The sequence below is a fragment of the Panthera onca genome, chromosome C1, assembly GCF_046562875.1.
Source record: "Panthera onca isolate mPanOnc1 chromosome C1, mPanOnc1 haplotype 2, whole genome shotgun sequence".
NCBI classification, from domain to species: domain Eukaryota; kingdom Metazoa; phylum Chordata; class Mammalia; order Carnivora; family Felidae; genus Panthera; species Panthera onca.
Genome location: NC_138346.1, coordinates 158788851 through 158812844, shown reverse-complemented (window position 1 = coordinate 158812844; position 23994 = coordinate 158788851). Strand labels below are relative to the sequence as shown.

Sequence of the window (23994 nt, the reverse complement as noted above, 5' to 3'; positions counted from 1 at the left end):
GTTTGGCTCTCTTCCTAACTTTTTTTTTTTTTTCCTTCTCCTCCCCCATGGTCTTCTGTTAAGTTTCTCAGGATCCACATAAGAGTGAAAACATCTGGTATCTGTCTTTCTCTGTATGACTTATTACACTTAGCATAACACTCTCCAGTTCCATCCATGTTGCTACAAAAGGCCATATTTCATTCTTTCTCATTGCCACGTAGTATTCCATTGTGTATATAAACCACAATTTCTTTATCCATTCATCAGTTGATGGGCATTTAGGCTTTTCCATAATGTGGCTATTGTTGAAAGTGCTGCTATAAACATTGGGATACAAGTGCCCCTATGCATCAGCACTCCTGTATCCCTTGGATAAATTCCTAGCAGTGCTATTGCTGGGTCATAGGGTAGATCTATTTTGAATTTTTTGAGGAACCTCCACACTATTTTCCAGAGTGGCTGCACCAGTTTGCATTCCCACCAACAGTGCAAGAGGGTTCCCATTTCTCCACATCCTCTCCAGCATCTATAGTCCCCTGATTAGTTCATTTTAGCCACTCTCACTGGCATGAGGTGTTATCTCAGTGTGCTTTTGATTTGTATTTCCCTGATGAGGAGTGACGTTGAGCATCTTTTCATGTCCCTGTTGGCCATCTGGATGTCTTCTTTAGAGAAGTGTCTATTCATGTCTTCTGCCCATTTCTTCACTGGATTATTTGTTTTTCAGGTGTGGAGTTTGGTGACTTCTTTATAGATTTTGGATACTAGCCCTTTGTCTGATATGTCATTTGCAAATAACTTCCCATTCCATTGGTTGCCTTTTAGTTTTGTTGATTGTTTCCTTTGCAGCACAGAAGCTTTGTATCTTCATGAGGTCCCAATAGTTCATTTTTGCTTTTAATTCCCTTGCTTTTGGAGATGTGTCAAGTAGGAAACTGCTTGCGGCTTAGGTCAGAGAGGATTTTTCCTGCTTTCTCCTCTAGGGTTTTGATGGTTTCCTGTCTCACATTCAGGTCCTGTATCCATTTTGAGTTTATTTTTGTGACTGGTGTAAGAAAGTGGTCTAGTTTCATTCTTCTGTATGTTGCTGCCCAGTTTTCCCAGCACCATTTGTTAAAGAGACTGTCTTTTTTCCATTGGATATTCTTTCCTGCTTTGTCAAAGATTAATTGGCCATACTTTTGTGGGTCCAGTTCTGGAGTCTCTCTTCTATTCCATTGGTCTATGTGTCTGTTTTTGTGCCAATACCATCCTGTCTTGATGCTTACAGCTTTGTAGTAGAGGCTAAAGTCTGGGATTGTGATGCCTCCTGCTTTGGTCTTCTTCAAAATTACTTTCGCTATTCGGGGTCTTTTGTGGTTCCACACAAATTTTAGGATTGCTTGTTCTAGCTTCGAGAAGAATGCTGGTGCAATTTTGATTGGGATTGCATTGAATGTGTAGATGGCTTTGGGTAGTATTGACATTTTAACAATATTTATTCTTCCAATCCATGAGCACAGAATGTTTTTCCATTTCTTTGTCTCTTCTTCAATTTCCTTCATAAGCTTTCTATAGTTTTCAGCATACAGGTCTTTTACATCTTTGGTTTGGTTTATTCCTAGGTATTTTATGATTCTTGGTGCATTTGTGAATGGGATCCATTTCTTTGTCTTTTTGTTGCTTCATTATTACCATATAAGAATGCAACTGATTTCTGTAGATTAATTTTGTGTCCTGCAACTTTGCTGAATTCATGTATCAGTTCAAGCAGACTTTTGGTGGAGTCTATTGGGTTTTCATGTATAGTATCATGTAATCTGCAAACGTGAAAGCTTGACTTCATCTTTGCCAATGTTGATGCCTTTGATTTCCCTTTGTTGTCTGATTGCTGATGCTAGCACTTCCAACACTATGTTAAACAACTGAAGTGAGAGTGGACATCCCTGTCGTGGTCCTGATCTCAGGGGGAAAGCTCTATTTTTCCCCATTGAGGATGATATTAGCTGTGGGCTTTTCATAAATGGCTTTTATGATGTTTAAGTATGTTCCTTCTATCCAGACTTTCTCGAGGGTTTTTATTAAGAAAGGATGCTGAATTTTGTCAAATGCTTTTTCTGCACCGATTGACAGGATCATATGGTTCTTATCCTTTCCTTCATTAATGTGATGTATCATATTGATTGATTTGTGAATATTAAACCAGCCCTGCAGCCCAGGAATGAATCCCACTTGATCATGGTGAATAATTCATTTTATATGCTGTTGAATTCGATTTACTAATACCTTGTTGAGAATTTTTGCATCCATATTCATCAGGGATATTGGCTTGTAGTTCTCTTTTTTTGCTGGGTCTCTGTCTGGTTTGGGAATCAAAGTAATGTTGGCTTCATAGAATGAGTCTGGAAGTTTTCCTTCCCTTTCTATTTTGTGGAACAGCTTGAGAAGGATAAGTATTATCTCTGCTTTAAATGTCTGGTAGAATTCCCCAGGGAAGCCATCTGGTCATGGACTCTTATTTGTTGGGAGGTTTTTTTTTTTAATGTTTTTATTTATTTTTGAGACACACAGCATGAGACAGAGCATGAGTAGGGGAGGGGCAGAGAGAGAGAGGGAGACACAGAATCCGAAACAGGCTCCAGGCTCCGAGCTGTCAGCACAGAGCCTGACGCGGGGCTCGAACTCATGGACTGTGAGATCATGACCTGAGCTGCAGTCGGATGCTTAACCGACTGAGCCACCCAGGCGCCCCTGTTGGGAGGTTTTTGATAACTGATTCAGTTTCTTCGCTGGTTATGGGTCTGTTCAAATTTTCTATTTCTTCCTGTTTGAGATTTGGTTTGAGATGTGTGGGTGCTTAGGAATCTGTCCATTTCTTCCAGGTTGTCCAGTTTGTTGGCATATAATTTTTCATAGTATTCCCTGATAATTGTTTGTATTTCTGAGAGACTGGTTGTAATAATTCCATTTTCATTCATGATTTTATCTATTTCGGTCCTCTCCCTTTTCTTTTTTAGAAGCCTGGCTAGAGATTTATCAATTTTGTTTATTTTTTCAAAAAACCAACTCTTGGTTTCATTGATCTGCTCTACTGTTTTTTTTTTTAGATTCTATATTGTTTTCTGCTGTGATCTTTATTATTTCTCTTCTGCTGGGTTGAGGGTGTCTTTGCTGTTCTGCTTCTCTTTCCTTTAGGTATGCTATTAGGTTTCATATTTTGGATTTTTCTTGTTTCTTGAGATAGGCCTGGATTGCAATGTATTTTCCTCTCAGGACTGCCTTTGCTGCATCCAAAGCATTTGGAATGTTCTATATTCATTTTCATTTGTTTGCATATTTTTAAAATTTTTCTATAATTGCCTGGTTGACCCATTCATTCTTTAGTAGGGTGTTCTTTAACTTCCATGCTTTTGGAGGTTTTCCAGACTTTTTCCTGTGGTTGATTTCAAGTTTCAAAAAAGTATATTCTGTTGCTTTGGAATGCAGAGTTCAAAATATATCTGTCAAGTCCATCTGATCCAATGTATCATTCAGGGCCCTTATTTCTTTATTGATCCTGTGTCTAGATGATCTACCCATTGTAAGTGGAGTATTAAAGTCCCCTGCAATTATCACATTCTTATCAATAAGGCTGCTTATGTTTGTGATTAATTGTTTTATATATTTGGGGGCTCCCATATTTGGCGCATAGACATTTATAATTGTTATTTCTTCCTGATGGATAGACCCTGTAATTATTATATCATGCCCTTCTTCATCTCTTGTTACAACCTTTCATTTAAAGTCTAGTTTGTCTGATATAAGTATGGCTACTCCAGCTTTCTTTTGACTTCCAGTAGCATGATAGATAGTTCTCCATCCCCTCACTTTCAATCTGAAGGTGTCCTCAGGTCCAAAATGAGTCTCTTGTAGACAACAAATAGATGGGTCTTGTTTTTTTTATCCATTCTGATAGCCTATGTCTTTTGGTTGGAGCATTTAGTCCATTTACATTCAGTGTTATTATGGAAAGATATGGGTTTAGAGTCATTGTGATGTCTCTAGGTTTCATGCTTGTAGTGCTGTCTCTGCTACTTTGTGGTCCTTGCAACATTTGACTCACAGAGTTCCCCTTAGGATCTCTTGTAGGGCTAGTTTAGTGGTGATGAATTCCTTCAGTTTTTGTTTGTTTGGGAAAACCTTTATCTCTCTTTCTATTCAGAATGACAGACTTGCTGGATAAAGGACTCTCGGCTGCATATTTTTTTTGTTCATCACATTGAAGATTTCCTGCCATTCCTTTCTGGCCTGCCAAGTTTCAGTATATAGGTCTGCCACTACTCTTATGGGTCTACCTTTGTAATTTAGAGCCTGTTTATCTCTAGCTGCTTCACAATTTTCCCTTTATCCTTGTAATTTGCCAGTTTCACTATGATATGTCGTGCAGAAGATGGATTCAAGTTACATCTGAATGGAGTTCTCTGTGCCTCTTGCATTTCAATGCGTTTTTCCTTCCCCAGATAAGGGAAGTTTTCAGCTATGATTTGTTCAAGTACACCTTCAGCCCCTTTCTCTCTTTCTTCTTCTTCTGGAATTCCTATGATACGGATATTGTTCTGTTTGATTGCATCACTTAGTTCTCTAATTCTCCCCTCATACACCTGGATTTTTTTAATCTTTTTTCAGCTTCCTCTTTTTCCATAATTTTATCTTCTAATTCACCTATTCTCTCCTCTGCCTCTTCCATCCGTGCTATAGCCACCTCCATTTTATTTTGCACCTCACTTATATCATTTTTTAACTCCTCATGACTATTTTTTAGTTCCTTGATCTCTGTAGCAATAGATTCTCTGCTGTCCTCTATGCTTTTTTCAAGCCCAGTGATTAGTTTTATGACTATTATTCTAAATTCTTGTTCCATCATATTGCTTAAATCAGTTTTGATCAATTCGTTGGCTGTCGCTACTTCCTGGAGTTTCTTTTGAGGAGAATTCTTCCATTTCGTCATTTTGGGTAGTGCCTGGGGTGGCTCCAAACTGCAGGGCACTTCCCCTGTGCTCTCCAGAGAAACTTGTGTTGGTGGGTGGGGCCGCAGTCAGACCTGATGTCTGCCCCCAGCCCACTGCTGGGGCCATAGTCAGACTGGTGTGTACCTTATCTTCCCCTCTCCCAGGGGCAGGACTCACTGTGGAGTGGTGTGGCCCCTGTCCGGGCTAATTGCATACTGCCAGGCTTATGGTGCTGCTTCGATGGGATCTGATGTATTAGCTAGGGTGGATCTGCAAGGTGCACAGGGCGGGAGGGGCAGGCTTAGCTCCCTTTGCCATTGATGGTCCCCTCTGGGAGGGGTCCTGCAGCACCGGGAGGGAAGCAGACCCGTGGGAGGCCTGGATCCACAGAAGCACAGCATTGGGCATTTGCGTGGTACAAGCAAGTTCGGTGATGGGAACTGGTTCCCTTTGGAATTTTGGCTGGGGTGTGGGAGAGGCAGATGGTGCTTGCCAACACCTTTGTTCAAGCTGAGCTCTGTCTTCCAGGGCTCTCTCTCCCTCCCAGTGTCCTCTCACCCTCCCTGCTCTCCGAGAGCAGAGCTGTTGACTTTTAACATTCCAGATGTTAAGTCCCACTGGCTGTCAGAACTCACGCAGTCCAACCCCTCCCCTTTTGCAAGCCAGACTTGGGAGCTCTGCCTTGCAGGGAGAGTTGCTCCTCCATCGTCCTGGCTCCCTCCTGCCAGTCCGTGTGGTGCACACTGCCTCTCCACCCTTCCTACCCTCTTCCGTGGGCCTCTTGTCTATGCTTGGGTCCGGAGAGTCCGTTCGTCTAGTCTTCTGGCGGTTTTCTGGGTTATTTAGGCAGATGTGGGTGGAATCTAAGTGATCAGCAGGATGAGGTGAGGCCAGCATCCTCATATGCCACCATCTTCCAAGTATTATCTTTTAAAAAATCTTAATAATTGTTGTCACTGGATAGATGACAGCATTGTATCAAAGTAACTTCTCAGGTCATATTCTTGCATATTCTTTCTATATACAAGCCATGCCCTTTTAAAATCACAGATACTTGGGGCACCTTGGTGGCTCAGTCGGTTAAGTGTCCAACTTTGGCTCAGGTCATGATCTCACGGTCCATGAATTCAAGCCCCACATTGGGCTCTGTGCCTTGAGCCTGCTTCAGATTCTGTGTCTCTGTCTCTCTGACCCTCCCCTACTCGTGCTCTGTCTCTCAAAAATAAATATCAAAAAAATTTTAAATAATAGATACTTTAATGCTTAAATATTCAATATGTTTGAAGGATTATTCTATGACATAGTCCAAGGCAAATATTCAAAAAGATCAGGGAGAAAAATGAAATATAACTGTCTATTCTCTGTTTTTAATTCCTTCATAAAATTCTAACTGCATAAACTAAGGGCCAGCACATTAGTCTTTGGCTTTATATTTATGAGATAGACGGAGAGCAAAAGAGTTGGAAATAAAGGGAGTATTTAGGTCCTAGTGGTGTGAGTGGTGTCTACATAGGGTTTCACTGTGTGTTGGGAATGAGGTGAACAGGAAGGTCTGCCATAATGCATACTTTTTTTCAGATAGTAATTGAAAAGCCCAAAATAAAGAAGAAATGTGTAACTTATCTAGTAATATTTGAGTCTGACAATAGAGGAACCAGTTTAACTCCTATCAAGTATAGACTATACTCTCTGCTATGGAGAGATATTCTGAAATACTGATAAACACTGATACTAATTATTGTGTTTAAGACAAAGCATTGAAGTGAGTAAACTCTCAAAACACTATCTAGTTTTACAGCTCTACAAACTAGTCACTAGTATTTTACACACATTACAATTTTGACTTCAGTAAGCACCATATTGTTAAATCTCTCTCTCTTATTTTCCTAGTGGTTATAGAACTGTTCCTTGAACCCACATTTTTTATGCATCTTCTATGTTCCAAGAACTGCCTGAGGAGTTAGAAAAATGGAGGTGAGTTAGAGTTACCACTGTAAAGAGTTCAGAGTTTATCAGAGAAAAAGAACCAGGTAAATAACATACAAAATTCTAGGTGCTATACAGATGATAGCTATGTGTGTGTGTGTGTGTGTGTGTGTGTGTGTGTGTGTGTGTGTGTAGGTACACGCATGTGTGCAACACACACACAGTGGATAGGTGGGTAGGAGGAACACAGAAAGAAAAGAAATTAACTATATCTGAAGAAGTCAAGAAAGACTTCATAAATTACACAAAAGCTCATTTTAAAGAAGATGGAGTTGCCCAGGACACAAAAATTGAGAAATGCACATGCTATTTGATGTGTTGAGAATATAGGATTAACCAAGCAACATGGGTGGAGATGAATCTGGAAAACTAGTTGGACCAGGTTGTAAAGGGCCTGATAATTATCTGAAAAAGTTTTCTGGTTTTTTTTCTTTAATTTTTTTAATGTTTATTTATTTTTGAGAGAGAGACAGAGGGTGAGCAGAGGACGGCAGAGAGAGAGGGAAACACAGAATCTGAAGTAGGCTCCAGGTTATGAGCTGTCAACACAGAGGCCAATGTGGGGCTTGAAACTACAAACTGTGAGATCATGACCTGAGCTCAAGTCAGACGCTTAACCGACTGAACCAACCAGGCGCCCTTCTCTTTGTTTTTTGATCACGAGGGAACCATATATGCTTTTAAGTCATAAAAGCCAGATAGTAACCACAGCCTTAAATATACCAAACACATGTACCTGCTTCAGTAGAGTAACTGCATTTCCCCTTACCTTTCAGGAATGCAAATCATATGTCTGCAAATTTTTAATCTCTTCCTCCCTTCATACATTTTTTTCAGTTCTGCATAACTACAGTGACCTTTGATAATGGTAATAACAAACATTTCGTGCAAAGGATGTGTTTAAAAATAAAAATGAGGGGCGCCTGGGTGGCTCGGTCGGTTGAGCGTCCGACTTCAGCTCAGGTCACGATCTCACGGTTCGTGAGTTCGAGCCCCGCGTCAGGCTCTGGGCTGATGGCTCAGAGCCTGGAGCCTGCTTCCGATTCTGTGTCTCCCTCTCTCTCTGCCCCTCCCCCATTCATGCTCTGACTCTCTCTGTCTCAAAAATAAATAAACATTAAAAAAAAAAAAATAAATAAAAAAAATAAAATAAAATTGATCCTTTGGAGAGCAATGGAAAGATAAATGAGAAAATAGAACCAGAGAAATAAGACTACATCCACTGTAGCATATGATAGGAAGTAAATGTACTACAGATGTTGTTCCTGCACGACTTGAAGTATATTATATGTATGTTTATACTTTTATTGGTAATTTAATGAATAGAGTTCAAATTTACATTCTTATAACCTTTGTAACACTGGTAAATCTTCATCCTATGTGAAAAAGAAAATGGCAGGAACTAAGATTTGAGTCAACCTTTTATTCACAAATATGGATGGGAAATTTGAAGAAAGAGTTCTACAAGGACAAAATCAGGCTGGGGATGGAGAAGAAACCAATGTTTTCACTTACAGGAGAATCCAATACCAAGTTGTTGCATAGTCTTCAAATATTTTCATTCCAATTGTCCTTGCATCAAGTATTTTATTGACACGGCTGAATTCAAAGAAGGAAAAGATCAATTATTTTTTGATCACCACTAAACAGAAATGTTCATGTTATGATAAAAAGGGTTTTGCAAGCTGCTGTTCAAAACATTTTTATAAATCATTTATCAAAAGTCACTCTTTCCCCAGCCACAACAATATGTGAGATGTCATTTTGGTAGACTACAAAGGTGGCTATAGCTACACACACAGAGAATGTGACATTCAAGAATGGTGAACAGATCCTTTTCAATGTATATGACATGTCCTCAATATTGCAGAAACCTCACTATAAGAAATGAATTTAAATAAGATTAGCCTTTAACTTACAAAATCCATAGAGTCAAGAATAAACATCATCCTTAATTCCCTTTTCTAATCCTCTGACAGCTGTGCAGCAGGAAGGTACCATGGGGCACATCCAGAAAAGTCCACAAATCATTAGTGTCTGGTTTGATCAGTTATCAAAGAGAACACACTTAACTACAACCTGTTGCCCCTTTGCCCATGTGCCCCAGTTACAACACCCCTCCTTCCCCTAAGGTAACCACAATCCTGACTTTTATGATAATAATTCCCTAGTTTTCATTTTAGTCTTAACACTTATATAGGCATCACAGTATAATTTAATTTAGTTGTGCTTATTTTTAAATTTTTCTATCAATGGAACTGTACTTGTACTATTATTTTGTGGTTTCTTTCACAAAGCTTTATATTTGTGAAATCCATCCATGTTGCTATGACATTTTAAATATGTAGGACCTACACTATTCTACTTGGACTACTGAAGTCTTTCAAGGAACAGAAATATATTTTTGGAATATCTTTATTTTTCACTTTTAATTCAACAACTGAGCTATGCAGTGATACTCTGTGTGTTTGTGCACACACGTGAATGGATGCACGCAGGGAATTATATTCCCCAATAACCTGAAACATCATGATACGTACAGCAAGGGAAACAGTAAATTGACTTCACTGTAGTTAGTACGTAGAAATTGATATAGTTCTGAAACAGCCTTTCCTAAGACCCTCTTCCCTTTACAACATCTGGCAGTTTTATTATTTCAGTCATTTTTTTAAATAGTGATTTAAAAAGCATGTTTTTTTTTTATTGTGTTGATTCAACAAATAATGTTAAGGACTTCCAATATGCTTACTGAGGTTTCATTTCTATACCTGTTAATAATGAAAGATTTAACCATTTTGAAAAACATCATTCCTCTTTCTAATTCTCTTTGGTTTCTCCTTTACCTGCTTTTCTTAATGAATATACACCAATTTCTCCAATCCACAGTGACATGTATATTTCATAATAATACATAATTCTTCCTTTATAACATTTAACCTAATGGAAGCTTTAGTCTTGTGCACGATAACAGAATGCATCCAAACTAAAAATAAAAATGTAAACAAACATACTTTGCAGCTGCCCTGAGTTCTATAGCATTTCTTGTCTTTCCACTTCCATCTTCAAATGTCGTCTTATTTCCTACTGTGAGAGTGCCATTTTTAGTAGAGAAGTCAGGGAAACATCTCTGGAGAACTGTAAAAAAATAAAATTATGGTAATCACTTTTCTACGTCTTCCTATGTGATGTTCTCCTTTTCTTAAGCTTTCTTTTACAATCAAATTTTTGCTGGATAATGTATAAATTGCTCAACATAGGTAATCGCCCATTACTTGATGATCAGGAAGGGCTTTTGATGGTTCTAAGACTGATATAGATAGAAAATTTGATCACAATCAGAAGCTACACTCTAAACTTGTTGATTATTTTGCACATGGTACATTCATCAAGCAGCCAATAAGTAAGATGCACAGCACAGGTTTTAAAAGAGTAATATTGATAACGTATCTAACATTGTAAAAGCATTTTAATAAAAAGGCTTCATTTACTTGTATGACTAAATTTACTTTTTCTTATTAAAAAAATTCTAGATATTCCTTGAGTGAAACTTTGAAAACTGGAGATTCGTGAACAGTTCCTTAAGAAAGAAGAACAAGTTCAAACTTTAGGCTATTAAGACAACTGAATTTTTATTTGTGAGGTCTTAATAATTTGTCTCCCTTCCAGCTTTCTCATTCACAGGGTTTTTGGAGGAGCTGGAAATAGAAATTCTAAAGCTATCAAAATGGTCCCCACACAAAGCGTGGACTGTCACCACAATTTCTGAGAAGTTACCTCACTGCTAAATCTTCTATGCACTTATTTTGATTAAATAGAATCCTTGTTTCTTTACATATCTGTATTCCTAAAAATATTTCAAAACCCCAATTTTAAATGAGGAGGGAAGAGAAATCAGAAATGGATCATTATTATATTTTCTGGTACAAGAAGCATCACAGATTTGCATGGGTTTGCAGGCAGTTTAAACTTGAAAATATTAAAGCAGTTGATGTAGGGAAAGAAGAAATAGGTGTTTCCCAAGCCTTTCCTGACATTTCTGTCTTAAAATGATCTCTTGTCTACCCACACCCACCTTCTGTAGCATTTAAAACATGGCCCATTGCTTCAGTATCCTCCACACCTCTCTCTGGTTCTTCCCTGGCAAATTTGACATAGTAGCCTCCACCAGCTGCCTCTATTCCCTCTCAATCCAATCACATTCTTCCCCCATCATTACAAGGAAACTGGCTTCCCAGTGATCCCAATGGTCTCCTAATTGCCAAAACCTCCACATATCTTTTAGTCTTCATCTTGCTTGAACCCATTATCTAGTACAGTGCTTGGTATATAACGGAACTCAGCACTATTTGCTATTGAATTAACTTTTCTGTCTTTGACATGGTAGGCAACTCCTGCCTTTTGAAATGCTCTTCCTTTGGCTTACATTCCCAGATTCTCTCCTGTCCTCCCTTCAGCCTTTCTGTATTTTCTTCCCCTCTCCACTCCTTAAAGATGACTGTTTCTACCTACAAAGTCCCCTAACCTTTTTCTGGGCAATTTCATCCAGTCAGTTAGTTTCAATCACTAAATGTGCTCATTTTATATTCGGAAAGTAGAGAAAATATGAAGGAAGATACAAAACAAGGCATAGTCCTACTACCCACAATGAACTCTATTAACATTTTAGATGTATTTCCTTCCTGTTTTTCTTCTACTTGAAATTTTTTCGAGAGTCATAACCATAAAATAAATTCAGCGCTTTCCCTGGTTTCTTTCTTTTAATATTACTTATTTTCTTTTATAACCTCTTAAATGAGTAAATTTTACTAGGTGCATACTATTCCATTAAGTACTATACTTAGTCCCCTATTGAGGGAATACAAGTTGATTGAAATGTTTACCATAATGTCTCCTTTACTATACTGTGAGGGACTATGCTTTATTCATTTTTGAATCCCCAGTATATAGTTTATATTGTGTGATTTAACCAATCTTTACTTGTAAGGGCAGGGATGTTTTATACTTTCATATCCATTTTATCTTCAATGACTAATGATTCATTTTTACCTTTTTGTAACATTGTTCTTGGCTACCAACACTTGTTGCTCAGGGGCTTCCTGGCAAAATGTAGTTGCTTGCAAGACCTTGCTTCAGAGTCCTCAATGACCCAAAGAAAAGGGATGGGGGGGCATGTAAGACATTGTGTTTGATGGTAGCTACTTCGATGGCACCTGACTTTCTACTCCAATAGAAAAGGATACCTTTGTACTTCAATAGAAAAAAAGAAGAAAGAAGAGAGGAATGCCCATAGTTTTGCCACCTCCAAAACACTTACTATTTTGGCATATTTCTTTGTGATCTTTTTCTTTGAATAGTTTTTTGTTGTTGTTGTTTATTTTAATTATATATGTTTGTCATTATAATGCATATAAAATTTTATTTAACATTATAGTATACATACAACACTTATATTTAATAATTCTGAAATATTCCATTTAATGAATACATCATAATTTATTTAAGTACATTCTTGTTCTTGGATATCAGAGTGTTTTATTCTTTTTTTTTTTATTTTTGTTTCTTCCAGATAACATTGTGCCGGACATCTTTATGTAAAAATATTCTTCTTTGTAGTTAGGATTATATTTGTTAGAAATGAAAATTAGTGATTATTTCATTTTTTAAAAAAGTTACATAAATTTTATATAAACTTTAAATAAAATTTATAAATCTTAAAAACATAATATTGATTCATTTAGGAGATACATAAACATTTTAAATTTCAAATTATATGACAAGTGTATGTCCCACTTTCACTCCTGAGGCAACTTCTGAACAAATTCTTAGGCTGATTTCAGGCACGAGTGTACAAGATTACATCCTTGTGTGCTTACATGTGCTCACAGAGCACCAAATAATCAATCTTATTAGGCTTTTAAAATCAATCTTCAATCTTTTTTTGTGTATGTTGACATAGCAAAACCCCAAAACTAACAGAGCTCCAATGGAAATATCCCTGGCTGGAGTGACAATGGGCTTTAGCTTTGGCTTCTTCCTAATTAACTCTGGGACACTAAGCCAGTCATACAACTATTCTTGGTTTCAATAGTGAAATAAGGGAACTGGATTAAATAACTGTCTGGTAGATTATGAGTTCAAAGTTAAGTAAAAACCACTTACATGGTTTACTTGGAAAAATCGCTATTGGACAATCATCATCCAGTAAAACTTGTGTGAGAGTCTAAAATGGAAGGGAGAGTATGTTAGCATTTCAAAGGCTGTGTAATGACAACTTTTATTTTCAGTATAAAAACTGTGTCCTTTAAAAATTTAACTCCATAATTATCTCATTATTCCAAACTACTCTCCTAATAAGAGGGATTTTAGGATTGTCACACACCCATACTTTTTTTTGACAAACACTCTTAAATTTCCTAACTGTAATTCAAATCAATAATAAAACCAGACCCACTGAAACCAAGGCACATCTTTGAAAGCATGTATCTATGTCTTAGTCACATTCTGAATCTCTAAGTCTTGGATTTTGTTTCTGGAAAAACAGTATCTTCTCTAATTAAGAAGCCATTAATACCATTTAACATAATAAGGCTTTAGAATTCCTTTATAAGTCTCAAATCTAGATAAGGTTTGAGGGTTCTTTTTAATGAATAATTATCAAATTGGGTTTGAAAGTAAAATGCTACTTGTTACTAAGTAGCCATGGATCTTCATCACCACATTAATGAAATGGTGACGTTAATAAAATGAAATGACATTAACTCCTAGATCTTCACAGCATACACTTCATTCAAGTAGAGAATTTGTTGGTTTCGGGGAATAAAGCTAACTTACCAGACTTAACGAGTCTTTCCTAACACCCCAAATCTACAAAATGATATACTATAAATGGTATATGTATGTTTGTATGTACATGTGCATTTGTGTTTTAATGGAACCGTACCTAAGCATTTCTTAGAAGATTTGGGAGCTTGTCCATTACAAATGCTCATGTTACACTTGAGATACAAACAAAAGTTAAATTCTTCTCTAGCTTTAAGCTTAAACCCACATACCTTTGCAGGCTTAACAAAAGTGGACTTGCAGAACTGGCTGTAGTACGTCCAATAGTTTTTGTTTGTTCTGTACGTAAATTGTATTTCCATGTAGGTTAAAAATTTTTCTGGGCACTTGGAGACACAGATCTATGAAGAAAAGGAACACAGTGGTGGGAACTGAATTGAGTTAAGCAAATCAAGGAAATATCCATAAGGTTAGATTTCTAAGTTATTCACCACTATAAAGAAACTTAGAAACTTAAATCAATTTTCTAATTTATGTAAAAAATAAAATGTCATGCACTAGTTATCACTCTCTACTCCTTGCCCTTTAGTAATGATCTGTGTTAAACAAATCAGATGTTGTACAATGATGGAACTGTTTTTAACTTCTGATTTTGAGATAATTATAGATCTACTTGCAGCTGTGAAAAATAATATATTCCACATATCTTTCACCCAGTTTCACCCAATGGTAGTAACTTGCACAATTATAGAGCAATATCACAACCAGGAAATTGATATTGTTACATCCACTAATCTTTAGATTTCACCAGTTTTACGCACGCTCGTGTGTGTGTGTGTGTGTGTGTGTGTGTGTGTGAGCATACAGTTCTATGCAATTTTATCATGTGTAGATTAATGTCACCACTACCACAAGACAGTGATGGACTTTTAACAAATATTTTCTTATTAGTCTCTCAGTTAGTAGATAAGAGTATAATGCAAGATTAATTTTGCCTATGTAGCTTATGCATTTTCAGGGTTAGAATCTTGCTTCCTTTCCTACATATAGATAAAATAATGATTAAAAATGCTCCAGATATTGATAACTTATTCCACTAATTACTATCAGTGACAGTGAATAATCAACAACAGTTCTCAAAATATGAGTATTTATTACCATAAGAAACTAACAAAATTAGGGCTATGTGGCAGGCAATCATTATCATAGTCATTTAACCAACACTCTGTCAAATGTGGACAGAGAGGTTACCAATGCAATCATTTTACATTAATGAACTTAGTTAGGGGGCCTATTAATGCCAAACCAGATCACTGTGCTAGCAGTCCACAGAGCCGATGTGGAATGACTGAAATCCAATTAGAAACTCCAGAGAGAAAGCAGAATCCAAGAAGATGCAGTCTGTTGACTTTGTTTTTGCTTGTAGTTAAAACAAACAAAAAACAAAAACAAAAACAAAAAACAACGATCCTATTAACCATGAAAGTTGCAGTCCTCGTTCTCTCCTCCATCTCCAGTTGCTCCTTATGAAAGCCTTCTCAGCTCTGACTTGCTCCATCTCCCTGCTGTGCTTTGGTAACCTGACTGGCCAGATTCTAGCTCAATCCACTGCCACTGAGCTGACACCTCTTTCCTATCTTCTGGGTCATGTTTCTAGTGTCTACAAAAAATTTTTGGTGTCAGGCCCACAGCTAAGGTAGGAGGTGAATAACTAAGTGGATACCTCAAACCCCACAGTTAATAATGTTTTGTAGTAGCAGCAGTCTAAATTTCTTCTGGAAGTTCTGACAAGGCAAACAACCTGTCTCTACATTCATGTCTCTGTATGCATTTTGTCAGTTTCTCACACATACATAGGCTCTCTGTCTCTCTCATACACACACTCACACAGTTCTAGATGAAATACTGAAGTTTCACAGGTATCTTTCTACAAAAGGCGAAGAACTGTTTAGGGACGTTCAAAGCATCCAGCATGCTCATATCTTTTAGAAGAAGGCTAAGCTTATTATCAATGCAAATGTCAAAATTTCATTCTGATCGGAGCTGAGCTGAACAAACTGTTAACAAATTGGGAGATACTTTACAGACATTTAGACTTTGACAATTATAGGACTTTGAAAGGTAACTTCACTAGTTCCCCCATTGGGTACATTTAAATGGATTTTTAAAATGAACACTGAAAGTACTAATGCTTTCACAGGCCTAAATGACAGTAGGAATTACTGAGTTGGGACCATGATGAGTTCTGTATTATGTAGTATACATACATACAATGTACACTACATATTAAAAATGCTGTGTATGCAACATATACAAGAAAATAATTAAAATGGCAAAATGTAGTTTGTTAAAGAGAATCACATCAAATTTCATCCCAGACACAAATGAGCTGTTAAAAAACAATACAGTTACTGCTTTTTACTCTCCCAATCTATCAGACCAATTTTTTCACTTCAAATAGGGTGCTGATTAGTAGCAATCAACATATAATTAGCTAAAAATGAAGGTCACATTGAGGTCGGGTATCCTAATTGATCATAGTCTGTCCTTTAAATGCTTGCAAAACATGTCTGGACCATGCTGGCAGTTAACAAAAAACATAATGCATAAAAATATGGCTTGGGTCAGTAGATACACTAATGTCTGGCAGACTAAAAGCAAGTCTCCATTATTGGCAGCTAAAATATATCCTGACTCAATTCTGATTCTTTGGGTAATCACAAAGAGGCACTTTAAATGTAGTTCTTCATCATTATTTTTATATCTTCAATTCATATAGGTTTAATATTCTAATGCAAATAAGAATTTTGTGAGTAGAAGAGAGTTATACTGATGGTTAAAGCACTGCATTTACTATGAAAAAAGCATGATCTAGTAAATAATTTATAGTGTACTTAAATATAAATAACATACATACATGAGTACATAAAAAAGCATAATGTATAGGATATTTTTGTATGTATGTTTCCTCATGGAAATGATGGATGTGTATAATAGAAAATTTCCTAGACTGGGAGTAGAAAGATATTAACTAATTCATTCATTTATTGCTTCAACAAATACTTATTGATCACCTACTCTGAGCCTGTTCTAGGCACTGGGGACACAGTAGTGAACAAAATATAAAAATACTTGCCCTTAAGCTGTTTACCTTCTAGTAGAGGGAAGATGATAACAACAAATAAGTAAAATTGTTTGTTATAAAATGATAAGTGCTATGGAGACAAATAAAGCCACAAAGGAAGTTAGGGGATAAAAAGCAGTTGAGTGGGATTCCAGTTTTAAATGGGAACTCAAGGGGGCACCTGGGTGGCTCAGCCAGTTTAAGTGTCTGACTCTTGGACTTTTGATTTCAGCTAAGGTCATAATCTCATGGTTCATAAGATCAAGTCCCATTTCAGGCTCTGCACTGACAGCACAGAACCTTATTGGGATTCTCTCTCTCCCTCTATGCCCCTCCCCTGCTCATGTTTTGTCTTTCTCAAAATGAATAAATAAACTAAAAATAAATAAATGGGTAGTCAAGGAAAGCCTTGCTAAAAAAGTAACATGTGAGTCTTGAAGAATAGTGACCAAGCCATAGTCATTTGGAGAAAGAGTACTCTAGGCAGGGAGAACAGCAAAGTCTAAGGCTCTAAGGCAGGAGCATTCCTGGATCCTTCAGAGACAACATACTAGCTGTATGACCCGAGTGTAGTGAGCAGAGGGATAGTAACAGCATATGTAGACAAGAGTTGGACAGAGAGTGAAGGGTCCTGTAAGGCCATTGTTAAGACTTTGCTGTTAATCTCAGTAACTTGAGAAGCTATGGGGATGAGGACTGAACAAAGGAGAGATATAAATGTGAGATATTTAATAGGATCACATTGGCTTCTGGGTAGAAAAGACACTGTAAGGGGTTGAAAGTGGGGTAAGGATAGAGGCAGAGAGACCAGTCAGGAGGTCATAGCACTAATCTAAAGAGATAATAGTTCTTTGAAAAAAGGAAGAGATAGTAAAAAGTAGTTTGGTCCAGGGTATATTTTGAATGGAGACCAGAAGAATTAGCTGACTGTTCACACATGAGTGTAAGAGGAAAAGAGAAAATCAAGGATGATACCATGGTATTTGGAGGTGGCCTTAACTGAAACAGCGACGATTGTTGGGATTGGAGAAAAGATTTAAGGATGAAGTCAGAGATTAGGAATTGAGTTTGGACATATTAAATTTGAGATGTCAACTAAATATCCATGTAGAGACATTGCACAGGTGATTGCATATCAGGATCAGGAGTTCAGAGAGCAGACTTTTCTGGACATGTAAACTAGCGAGGGCAGCATGCAGATGATGTTAAAAACAAAGAATTGGTGAATGAGATCACCAAGGGAGTAAATGTAGATTTTCAAAATGGCCAAGTTTAGTGATAGGAGAAACCCCAATGTTTATACGATGTTGGAAAGATGAATAAAAACCAGCAAAGGAGACTAACAAGGAATAGCCAGAGAGTTGGGAGGAAACAAAGAAGAATAATGTGCCCTGGAAGCCAAGTCAGGAAAATGTTTGAAGGAGGAGGGCTTGAATAAACAATGCTGTTCGATCAAATGCATGTGGAATGAGAATTAGCCATTAGTTTAATAATATGGAGGTCAATGGTATCATTTGGAGGCAATTAGAGCAGGAGTAAAAGCCTGAATGAGAATGAGAAGAGAGGATTTAGACACACTGAATATAGACTACTCTTTTGAAGACTTGCAAAAAAGAGGTACAGAGATATGGAGCAGTATCTGGAAGGGGGTGTGGGATCAAGGAGATGATTTAGTAGAGAAGGAACAATGGTAATAAAAAAAAACCCACAAAATTTCTGCAATGATGTGCTTTAGTATGTGAAAGCAGGTGAGATATAATGCATAAATGGATAGGCTGACTTTAGGAGGGCAGGCAGTTCATACACAGTGAGACAAAGAAAAGCAGAACAAATATATGAACATAAATGACACTTGATAGGCAAGAGGATGTTACTGCAGGAGCTTTTAAAAGTTGTCTTCTGAATGCCTGTACTTTTTCAGTGAAGTAGGAAGCAAAGTCGGAGGCTGACAAGGAGATTGGGAAGGAGTTCTTAGGTGTTGGAGGTAAGAAGAGAAGGTATGGAAATGTTTTCTAGAAGAGAAGACTAGAAAACAGATAAGGGGTCTGTAGTGTGGTTGTGAGACAGCACTGAGGGACACTGAGGTTAGTAGTTCTGAGTCTAAAGGACAGTTATGTGTATTTTCTCCAAGAACTCACAGCTGCCTGAGTTCAGGCATAGGATAATAGGCAGAGAGACACATTTAGGTAGGGATGAAGTTCTGCCAGGAAAGAACAGCTAAGTGGGAGGAGGGCATAGAAATTGAGGGTTTTTATAAGGGAGTGAATTTAAAGAGGGACCTTGAAATCTAAGTCAGACAAAGAAAGAAATGCAAACATGAGGGAACTGAGGGATGCTGTGAAGAGGTTAGCATTAGGGATTTGTAGGTCCTGGTGAGTTACAATTATGGGAGTTGGAATGTGAGAGGATGTCTGAAATTGATATTAACAACAGTGGCAAGTACTGGTACTGACATGGTCAAGGATTTGGCCTTGGGAGTGGGTGGCTATGGTAGAAAACCAAGTCTTGTTGTAGAGGTAGTCACAGAACTAAGATGTCAATATCTCAAGTTGGCTTTAGTCTCAGTGGTAAATAAGAGATCAAAAGTCTGAGAGAGACATGAGGAAGAAAGAAAGCAAACAGATTTACTAACTAGATCAGGGAAGATCTTTGGCAATGGTTTACTGGCACATGGAGCAAAGCAGCAGCAAATAGGTTAAAAGCCTATTATGTTTTTGAGGCAGTTGTGCTGCTACAGAATTCATGAGCTAACCTCAAAGATATTAAAATAATCTTTGAGTTGCTGAATTTACACAACATGAAGGGAGCTTTAGAGCTCTATGCATCCCCCCCCCCCCAGCAGATATCTCCAATGCTCAGTAGTGATGTGGTCTGAAGCTAGCAGATAGGAAATAACCCCACAGTTGGTTGAGTAAAGGACTTATAGGATGAAATGGAAAATATAATCCAGGTCAAATAAAGCACCATTCTCCAGTGCCATGCACTACAGACCACTATGTGTTTATCACCCTTCCCTTTCTGAATGGGAGTTTGTATTCTAATTATCCTAGTCCCATTCCCCATTGTTCATTTAGTGGAAAGACCTGATAGACAATGTATCACCCATAGATCCTGAACTTTGGGTTAAAGACAGTACTACATGGGACACTGGGTTGTCTCCCTTGGAAAGAAGAAAGGTATTCTGGAGGACAGATGGACAGACTATGGAAGACACAACTAAATGCCCACTGAAGTCTGTGCCTCACCCCCTAACTGCATTACTTTAGTCCTTCTTTCTTGCATGCATGTGTGAACATATAAAACTAATATATATGTTGTATGAGTAGAATTTCAATATGTGACACTTCTAATCCAAGGCTTTTAAGAGCAGAGATGCTTTATTCATCTTCTATTTCCTTCTGGCAGGTGGATACAGATGATGAGAAGGACTTAAGACAGAGCCACCAGATGAAAGAAGCCTAGAGAAGAGTTGCCTACTGACCATAAACACTAGCCTTAAACTGTTATATGATCAACAATAAACTTTATTGTGTTAAGTCACTGAAAAACTTGAGTTTATTAGTTATAGTAGCTAGCTTTTCTCTTCCTAATACTGGTCTGGAAAAAAATACCACTTCTGGGGGTAGGTGGTTGGACAAAATCAAAGAGGTTCCTTAGCGATGCTACATTTTGATTTTATATGAGTAAACACAAGCTCATGCTTAGGTCTTCCCACCTTCCATAAATTCATAATTAACCACACACACACAGAATTCAAACGGAATTCAGGTGGAATTTCTAACATTCAAGGTATTTTTTGTCTTACCTGTGTGGTAGGGCACTGTAGGTTTATCACCACGGAGGGACTGGTACAGCTTAATAAGTTAAAGTAAAACAATATGGTCTTGTTCCTGTTAAGAAAACAACATAAAATAATCGTTTTAGTGACTGTGGAATGTGCCATATCATTTCAGATCCTAAATACTTTTAATATAATGACCTTTAAAAATTGGCTTCATTTTCTCTAGGCAGCTACAATATAGTTCCCAACTCCCCTTTAAACTGCCTAACATTTAAAGCTCCTTTTTGTAATAGTAAAAAGTTAAAATAATCAAACTGTGCATTAATAGCAGATTGATTAAATAAAGAATTCTACATACACAAAGGAGATTTCATTGTCATTGAACATAAAGTTGAGGGGTGCCTGGGTGGCTCAGTCAGTCAAGCCAAATCTTGATTTTGGCTCAAGTCATGATCTTACAGTTCATGGTTTCAAGCCCTGTGTCAGGCTCTGAGCCTGCTTGGGATCCTCTCTCCCCCTCTCCCTCCCTCTCCCTCCCTCTCCCCCCTCTCCCCCCTCTCCTCCCCTTTCCCTCCCTCTCCCCTCCTCCCTGGCTTGCATGTTTCCCCGCTTCAAAATAAATAAATAAACTTTAAAAAAAAAGAAAAAAAGAAAATAATGTTGAAGAAAATGTTTAATGGATAAATTCACAATACATTAATTTTAGGAAGCAGGTTACTCTGCCATTTGGCAACTCATGGTTCTCTTTTGAATCTCAATTTCATCTGTATAATTAGGATAATCCCAGCCCTACCTACTTCACAGAAGTGTTGAAAGGAGATAAAATAATATATTGTGGACTCATGACAAGTGGTTGTCCAACTTTAGTATGTATCTCTAAATCTTGGGAGTGTTTGTTGAAAATTGTGATTCCTGACCCCTTCTCTACCTTTGAGAGCCCAAATATTAGCATAAGAGGCCTAGGAATTCACATTTTTTTCCTTTTTCTCACCAGCAGATTCAGACACAGGTGGTCTATAAGCCATACCTTGAGAGAACACAGCCCTAAACATTCAATGTCCCCAACACCTTGTCAAGTCCCCAATTAATTAATTAATGTGACTACATGCATAGCAGAAAATGTATAAAAGAGTGTTGAGTAATACTTTTCCTACTGACTCAGAATCACCAAATAGGACCCAAAGGTAAGAATAAAGAAAGCTCTCCACAAAAATTTCTGGCTAGACTCCTGCATCACTTCTACAGTCTTCCTGCCCTGGTCTATGTAAGCAAAAAGGTGGGGGTAGGGAAGTAGACTAGAGATAGTTGTATTGGTAAGACAATGATCACAATTTAGAGGATTTTCCATCTCCTCCTCATTGAAGTTGTGAATTGTTTTTTTCCCAATTCCAAATTACAGAGGGCTCTGAGAATCACTCATAAAGACTGAGGGTACCTGTAGGAAGAGCAGATCAGCATGTCATTTTCCAACTGTATACCTCTTCTGTGGCAGACTTATTCATCAGTCTTCTGTGCCCATTTTGGGAATGAGAAATGAGACCCAACGAGACCACAAGAGGGTTAAAAAAAAAACCCAATGGGGGCAGCATTGAAGCAGCCTATTACAGGAGGATATGGAATCAAGTAAATGGGCTTGCACCTCCCTGGTGATACCTCATCTGCCATCAAGAGACAGGAGGTGAGTCACCAGGGATAGAGCTGAAAGGGTTTGGATACAGGCAAGCCAAAGCTGATCTCTCAAATGAAAGGACTATTTAGTAAGGATTTTCCCAGAGAATTTCTCCTTGTATACCATGAGAGAGCCAATTTTTGGATGCTTCCCCTAAAGAGGGTGTTGATGGCTAGTTAATTATGTTTTAGCTGTAGTAGCAACAACCACATAGGACTAGGGCAGTGGCCAGACACTCCTTCTCCTTCCAGCCCTCACAACACAAAGAAAGAACTAGAACCAGAAGAGAGGGAAAAGAAGGAAGATAGCAAACCAGGCCCTCTCTTCCTGTCTCAATTCCCTTGCAGGGTTCAAACTTGAACTAGGGGATTGGAAAAAATGAGATTCAAATATTAAACTGGACTACACTGAACTCTACAACAATAGTAAGGGCCTGGAAAGATATGGAATCTACTCGAGATGTCAAAGAAGAAAGACTTGAAAGAACTTTGTTAAGGGCAGTGATGGGGGAAAAATAAACCAATTTCATGTTTGTAATCCTATCAAGTTCAGATGACTCAAGAATATGGCCATAAATTTATACACAGTATTCACAAAACTACTTCATGATTCCCTAAGAGCCAGCTTTGCTCTTTCAGCACTCAAACAACCCTACCACCCACAGTCTTGTGGTACATGTGATTCAAATTTGTACCTAAGCAAATGAATCAATTATTGCAGGTCATGGATCACTGGAGTTCCATGGGAATAGTTAAAACTATGAATTGTAAATCACTAGGTGTCAAGTGTCTCCCATAGGTAAAATTGATTTATAAACTGCAAAATGCTACATAAACTCAAGTTATTCACCAGATTATGCTATTGTCAAGGGTAAGGTTTATACCTTATTTACCTTTATATTCCTATCTTGGCAACACTTAACCTAGTACTTGGCCCATTCCAGATATTTACTAAATGTTGTAGAATGAGAACAATTCGAGAATAAGTAATTGTCATTTAATCTTAGAGTCCTCCTTAGTTTTCCAGCACAAATCTATAGTCACTCTATCAGTGTATCTGATATCCTTAAACTTCAGTGAACCTCAGATTCCTCAGGTACAGAGTAGATGATGGTGGTTGCAGCTGAACAATTCTGTGGGAGTGACTGAGGAAGTAACTATTTAACTTAAATTATATTTCCACCAAAAAACAACAAAATATCATCAACTGAAAACTACTAATTCAAGAGGATATACCATGCACTTAAGCCTATCTCTCCTATTTCCTGAGACTCATAGAAATAAAAGAATGAAATTTTTAAAAAGTAATAAACCTCAGGGCACCTGGGTGGCTCAGGTATTGGTTAAGTGTCCGACTTCAGCTCAGGTCATGATATTAGAACTTGGCAGTTCGAGCCCCACATTGGGCTGTGTGCTAACAGTTCAGAGCCTGGAGCCTCCTTTGGTTCTGTGTCTTCCTCTCTCTCTCTGTCCCTCCTCTGCTCATACTCTCTCTCTCTCTCTCTCTCTCTCTCTCTCTCTCTCAAAAATAAATAAACATTAAAAAAATTTTAATAAAATTAAATTTAAAAAGTTATAAACCTCACCATGCAAGCTAAGGGTAGGAAAAACAGGATCTATTCACAATTGCATAAAGGAGTTCAACAATTTTTGGAAGAAGGAAAACATATGAGAGTGTGTTGAGTAATGAATGCACCACACCAGGG

At 37.7% G+C, this 23994-nt stretch overlaps 1 protein-coding gene across 8 annotated transcripts in view; it reads right to left on the bottom strand.

Annotated features, from left to right (window-relative positions):
• SLC44A5 (solute carrier family 44 member 5) overlaps positions 1-23994 on the bottom strand; it is a 370848-nt gene that overhangs the window by 35426 nt on the left and 311428 nt on the right. For all 8 annotated transcript variants that reach the window (XM_060626610.2, XM_060626604.2, XM_060626603.2 and 5 more), the window contains 5 exons: positions 20645-20729; positions 13988-14116; positions 13095-13155; positions 9947-10070; positions 8451-8534 (listed from right to left, as the gene is read on the bottom strand). In XM_060626610.2, the coding sequence (XP_060482593.1) occupies positions 8451-8534; positions 9947-10070; positions 13095-13155; positions 13988-14116; positions 20645-20729 (483 nt within the window). The remainder of the gene's footprint in view (positions 1-8450; positions 8535-9946; positions 10071-13094; positions 13156-13987; positions 14117-20644; positions 20730-23994) is intronic.